The 6,345-nt window shown below is 42.3% G+C and overlaps 1 protein-coding gene across 9 annotated transcripts in view; it reads right to left on the bottom strand.

The window, feature by feature from the left end:
- Window positions 1-1,650: 1,650 nt before the first annotated feature.
- Window positions 1,651-6,345, bottom strand: part of PRDM15 (PR/SET domain 15) — a 31,913-nt gene continuing 27,218 nt past the window's right edge. For 7 of the 9 annotated variants that reach the window (XM_056495189.1, XM_056495207.1, XM_056495225.1 and 4 more), the window contains 5 exons: window positions 6,204-6,287; window positions 5,843-6,018; window positions 4,652-4,732; window positions 4,105-4,317; window positions 1,651-2,901 (listed from right to left, as the gene is read on the bottom strand). In XM_056495189.1, coding sequence (XP_056351164.1) covers window positions 2,422-2,901; window positions 4,105-4,317; window positions 4,652-4,732; window positions 5,843-6,018; window positions 6,204-6,287 — 1,034 coding nt within the window. In that variant the 3' untranslated portion in view covers window positions 1,651-2,421. The remainder of the gene's footprint in view (window positions 2,902-4,104; window positions 4,318-4,651; window positions 4,733-5,842; window positions 6,019-6,203; window positions 6,288-6,345) is intronic. The other 2 variants (XM_056495216.1, XM_056495236.1) reach the window with 1 other exon arrangement.

The following is a 6,345-nucleotide window of genomic DNA, read 5'->3' as shown; positions in this document are numbered from 1 at the left end:
TGATTGTGTAAAAATTCTGTATTTACCGTAACAACTCGACTTAGGAGTTGCTTTCCTCTCCTTTTCCCCCCTTTTTTCATAGAACCCTGCCAGAAGATAATGTGCCTTTACCAATTAGGCATCAAACATGGGGAAAAAAACAGTTTCAAGTACACAAACAATATATTTCATAAATAAAACCTGGCTTCCTCTTGCCCAGTGGTTTGGTGTGAAACAGAAGCATTTGTGGACAGGACAGCTGAAGAGAAACTGAACTAGCTCAAGCCAGTGGTGAAATAATCCAGGAACTGTACTCAGGATTATTGGGAGGCTAAACAATTATGAGATCTCACTGTATTTTTGTGAAAAGTACCTAAGAAAGAAGTGATCAGGGAATGAAAAATTCTCTTTCTCACACCACTAAAAGGTACCTTTCTTTCTGATATGCATCCTTGTCCCATCAAATACTGATACCTCCATGCAGGTATTTTACAGACCAGTTGACATTTAAATAAAATGTAGTTCTAGTAGTTCTGCTCCTCTGACACACAAAATATGTCACTAGAAACTCCTTTCCTACCCCTGTCCTGCAGTTTTACACAAAGCCTGGTACACCAAGCCTCTGGACACAGCCATGGCACCAAAAAAAACACTGGAGGTTAATTTTAATATCCAGACACTTAGACTTTGGGAGCATTTGTTGTAGAGATTATAAGGCAACCTTTAGGGGTCAAGTAGTCCATGTTAGTAGAGACTTTCAAAGCTGAAGTCGTTCCTACTCATATTTCTGCTAAAACATACAACTTTTTCATAAATATGATAAGCACAGACAGGATTTTTTACAACCACCAATCCATCCTCACTGTCAGACACAGCAGCTGCTTTACCCTCAGGGAAAAAAAAACCCTTCAGCACAGTTCTGTGGCTCAGTCTGCTGCCCCAAATGACCTTGATTTTATGCCACAATGGGGTTTGCCCTTCAGGATTTCAAGCAACATTATATATATATATATATGTATATTATATATATATATATTTAGTTTATTCCTTTTTGCTATCAGCTCATTTTCCCTGTGGGAATAATATTATCTTCTTGACATGCAAAAGTCCAGACTGCACATCCATGGATGGAGAATGAAATGAAGTGAAATTAAATGAAGAGGTACTGTCTGCAAAGCTGTTTGACCCAACCCACAATTTGCATCCCCAGCAGTCATGCAAACCTCACCCATTATACACTGGGGCACACTGACTCCATGTGGCAGGACACAGAATATGCTTCAGACATTCCTTTTTCTTTTTCTTGCACTTCACACAACCTTGTGCATGGCTGTGAACTTTGGAAATAAATTTTGGAAATGGAATTCATATGTTTTTTCTGTGAGAAGAGGCAATGTGGGGGTGAAAAACTTACTGAATTGTGTTGGTAACAGTGTTTTTCACACAAATACTCACCAGGAACACACAGTAAAATACAAAGGCTATATATATATATGTATATGTATATATATATATATAAAGAATGCTTTCTCAAGTGTTTATTACACGATGAAATAAGTCTAATTGAAAAAAATTCACATCCTGAATTTCAAAGGGGACCGATTGCTCTTCAGGCCTATTAGCTAAAAGCAAGATTGAAAGAGCAGGTTTAAAAAATTACATAAAACTGTATCACATTCTTTTTTCAGTTTGTAATTGGTTTGATTGAAACTTGACTAGAAGACCATAAAAGTTTGCTCAGCATTAGATCAGCTCTCTGGCTCAAGTAGCACTAACACTGTCTGATGAGTACAGGGTTTTTCCCATGACTAAAATGGAAATAATTGGTAATATTTTCTTCCACACCACACTCATGCCCACCCCAAAACCCCAAATTCCACCTACTTTACTGATGTTATTAGATACAAGACCTAAAGAAGATAAGAAACAAAGACAATTCTTGTTTTGCCCCTTTGTGTCTTCACATTTCAGTCTCTACCAGCTGACCACACACAAGGACATTCCACCCACTGAACAAGGTCTTCAGATGTCATTTCCAGCCATGGAAAGAATTAATATGGTATGAAAAGTGAAGTAAAAGGGTTTTTATACATCACAAGTGCTGCAAAATCTGGGATTTCCCTGCTTTGGTTAAGGTGTGTGATGATGCACCTGTCAAATCTCAATCTTACTGCACAACTGCAAGGGGCTGCTAAATTTGTGGTGAGATATTTTTTTTTCCTGTTATTTTTTAAGACAGTGCAAGGTCTAGAGACAGCGTGAGATTCTCAGACTGGGGCGCTGCAGGGCGATCTGCCAATTTCAGCTTAAATTTCATTGTACAAACGTTTTCCCATCTCTGTTTGGTATCCAGCAAACAATCCTATTAGAAATTTTCCAAAGGTCTGTGTGTTTTTTTGTGTCTCTGAGTAGTGTCCAGGCCAGTACTTGCCCCAGTATAAATTAGTAGCTGTACATCTGCTGCTGCTGCTGCTCTGTCTGGACGGGCTGCTGGCCCGGCTGCTGGGGCGCGGCCGGCGCCGGGGGCTGCAGGACATCAGTCTGGGGCACTGACCTCCAGCTCAGGGGGTGCTGATCTGGCATCTGGCTGCCCAGGGGAGCAATGGAGTTCACCAGGGTGGTCAGGTTTATGAAATGGGCCACGGACTGGGGGTTGGGCGCCTCGGGCTGCGGCGGCAGCTGAATGTCACTCTGGCGGTTGTGCAGCATGGCCGAGCCGCTGACCGTGTCGAAGGTGACGGTCAGGATGGAGCTGTCCAGCTGCAGCTGCCGCTCCGGGGGGCTCAGGTGGCCCACGGCCACGGGCTGCAGGTTGGTGAACTGGCTGCCAGCTGCCGTGGTGATGGGGGTCACCGTGATGTTGGTGAGCCCCACGGAGCTGGAGGGGGCTGTGACGTTCGGGTCGCTGAGGGTCACCACCACCTGAGGAGAAGCACAAAGGTGACCTCAGGCTTTGTCTTAGTGATCAAAAGTATGTATTCTATCACCATCTGTTGAAACCAGGTGGGTAAGTGACCCTTATCTCCATGGGAGATATCCTCTGCTAATGGGCCAGCTGTTAAAGCCAGCTGGGCAATCATCTTTATCTTTCCCACAGCCCATCCTCCCTCCAGGAGATATCTCCTGTTAATGGGCCATTGAGTCCCAGTGCATGACTGATAAAATTCCATCATCCCACTGGGAGTGCTCCAGCCAGGGGAGGAGCCAAGCCTTTCCTACCCAGATAAAAACTGAGATTTGGAGCACCAAAGGAGCCTTTTTCCACTGGATTCCAGAGGAAAACCGGACCTTCCCACATCATCCCTGGACCTTCAGAGGAAACTGCACCTTCTCCAGGAGCACTGCTCCAGCTGAACCACATCTGCCACTGCAGGAGGATGCAGCCACCATTTAATGGGACTGCTGCCAACACCCTGACTGACTGACGGGTGTCAGCTTGGATTCTGACTCTGGCAGTGTTTTGGATGTGGGTTTTTTGGAGGGGTTTGTTTTTTTTGTAGTAATGTACTTCTTTTTTAATTTTTTTCTAGTAAAGAACTGTTATTCCTTTTCCCATATCTTTGCCTGAAAGCCCCTTATAATTATCAAAATTATAATAATTTGGAGGGAGGGGGTTTACATTGTCCATTTCAAGAAAGGCTCCTGCCTTTCTTAGCAGACACTTTTCTTTCAAACCACAACAGATCTGTAGCTTCCAAACAAACACCAAATACCAGGGAAGTGCTGGTGGGCTCACATGGCCACCACGAGAGAAGTCACACACAGATGGGAACGTAGGAAACTTGGAATGTACCGACTTACACGTGTAGAAGTAAGATGGTGATGGGAAAGAGGGATATGCAACGTTCAGAACAAACAGCCAAATTAACTTTTCACTCTTTTAATCACAGCTCCAGCCAGTTAATGACATCTAGCAAACAAGTTGATGCTAACACCCGGGGAAACGAAAACAAACATAAGGATCTTACTGGTCTGACTTCTTGGGTTTTTAAACCCATCTTTGTATTACCACAATTTATCCAATCAGCTCCAAATATTCCAACCCCTCTTTAGTGATCCTATTTAACCAAAAGAAGAGTTATCCCTCTAAGCAATGCCACCCATCACCCTCCTCCTGCAGCTCACCTGTTGGATGCTCTGTACAGCTGAATTAGTCTCATCTCCAACATTCCCTGTGAATTCGCCTTCCTTCTCTGTGTATTCACTGAAGGCAGGGTCCTCAGGCACTTGAGCTTCCTCCTCCTCACCTGACTTTTGTTTTTGTTTCTGGCCACGTTTAGGAGCTTTTATTGGCTGCTTCCCTTCTGGCAGCTCACCCTGTTCCAAGGCTAATTCCGGCTGGAGCAACACATTTCCAAAGAAAACATCAAGTCCTTTTGCTTAGTGAGGTTCCAAGTAAGAGACATTCACCTGAAGCTGGTTTACTGTCAGTTCTCGAGCAAAGAAACAAACTTTAGCAAAATCCTGACTGCAGGGATTGAGACCTTACCCTGTAATTACATTCTGCCTGTTATACAACCAAGCAGATCAGCAGCTTGTGGCTGCTTGGACATGTTCCACTGGGGCTGACTCTCCAAAAAAGCACATTTCCCACGCATCAGCCCACGCCCAGCTATGTTATGTACCCAAAATGTGATGTCCCACCTCACCCTGCAGCAGGTCTGGAACTCACCTGAACAATCCCAATTGAAGAGGCATCAATGGTCGTGGTCTCTGGCAGTGGCTCTAAATCATCAATCCTCACTGAAAGAATCTGAACACAAAGAGGTGTCAGCTGCAGAACTGCAGCAGTGCAAACCACAGTCAAACAGCACAGCATTTCCCTAATAAACCCCATCACCAAGCCAAAGTGATGTAATCTAACATTTTACACATGGTATTTAATGCAGGGAGTTTTAACTGTGGCTTTTTAAAACAACCTTTTGGCATATCATATTTTCCCTCTTGCTGAAACCCAGCAAAATTTAAACACAGTAAAAGAATGTGTCCATTTTCATATTGTAGACAGAACATAAGTGATGAACTCTACAGAAAACAATATGTTTGGGGAAAGAAAAAAGTATGTTAGCATTTCAATTTATAAACTATCAACTGTGTCCTACTTCATTTTTTTCAAATGAATCTACACATCTCAGCTCATCAAAGAATAGAAACAAACTGCCCTCTGGATTTCAGATGTGTAGCTGCATTTTAAATCCCCGAATCAATAAACAAAGCATTTGGTTGACTTCCTTCACAGTCATCATGATAAAACAGCAAAGCAATGCTAATGAATAATTGATAGTTAAAATTTTTTTAAGGCCTCAAAGGGAGCAGAAAAGCCTTAGTCAAACCTAAAAAAGAAATGTTGAGGAGAAACACAATATTTAGAACACAGATAAAACCCCGTTGGGGTCAGACAAAACATCCCTCTAATCCAGATTCTCTCCAGTCAGCATTCATCTTTAATACTGAAAATAATTTTGTATCATCAGCAGATGCTACCATCACCTCTCTATTCACCACTTCTTTCAGATCATTTCTGAATACAGAGAACACAATGGGGAAAAAGAAATTCATTATACTCACTAATGGATGGAGACAAAACATGAAAAAACATATATTTAAGCCCGGGCAGAAAAAGAAAAGATATTTAAATAATCAGAAGAATTTCATTTTTAGGGACTGAGAATCAGATAGTGAAATGGCTGATTCACTTAAGATATTCAAATACTACTTAAAATTGGGCCCAAAAGAATAAAGGAAAAAAGAGAGAGAGGGAAAGAAAGTAATTCAGTTCAAGTCACTGAGGGCCATAAACATTCTTTTAAAAAAATAAAAAAAAATAAAAAAAATCTACAATCCACTACTCAAACTTACTCACCTCTGGGTGTTTACGCCTCATGTGTCGACTCATGGATGCCCTGGTAGAAACCTTTGTCCCACACAGCTGACAGCTCTGGGCTTCCACCTTGTCATGGGTGAGCTGGATGTGCTTCTGCAGCATGTAATCAGTCACATACTTCTTATCACACACTGAACACGTCCACTGTTTTCCTACTGGTGGCAGAGGGAAGGAAGGAAACCCAATGGATGAGTATCAGATCACCAACGCCTCAATGAGAGCAAAAATTTATGTTTGGTAACAGGATGTGCAACATTAGTCCCAAGACTGGCCAGTCTAAATCAAAATTAAGGAGCAAAATTAAGATATTTTTGCTGATACTATTCTTTAGAGGGTTTACCTGTATGAATCAGCTTGTGAGTCTCCATTGTATTTCTCTCACTGAACGTCTTGCCACAGAGCTCACACATGAAATCTTTGATTCCTGCATGAAAAGCACATTTGGCACTTGTGAAAGCAGCCTAAAGGTATCTGGGACAATT

Source organism: Oenanthe melanoleuca, chromosome 1 (genome assembly GCF_029582105.1).
Source record: "Oenanthe melanoleuca isolate GR-GAL-2019-014 chromosome 1, OMel1.0, whole genome shotgun sequence".
In the NCBI taxonomy this organism is placed as follows: domain Eukaryota; kingdom Metazoa; phylum Chordata; class Aves; order Passeriformes; family Muscicapidae; genus Oenanthe; species Oenanthe melanoleuca.
This window is presented reverse-complemented; position numbering and strand designations above follow the sequence as displayed.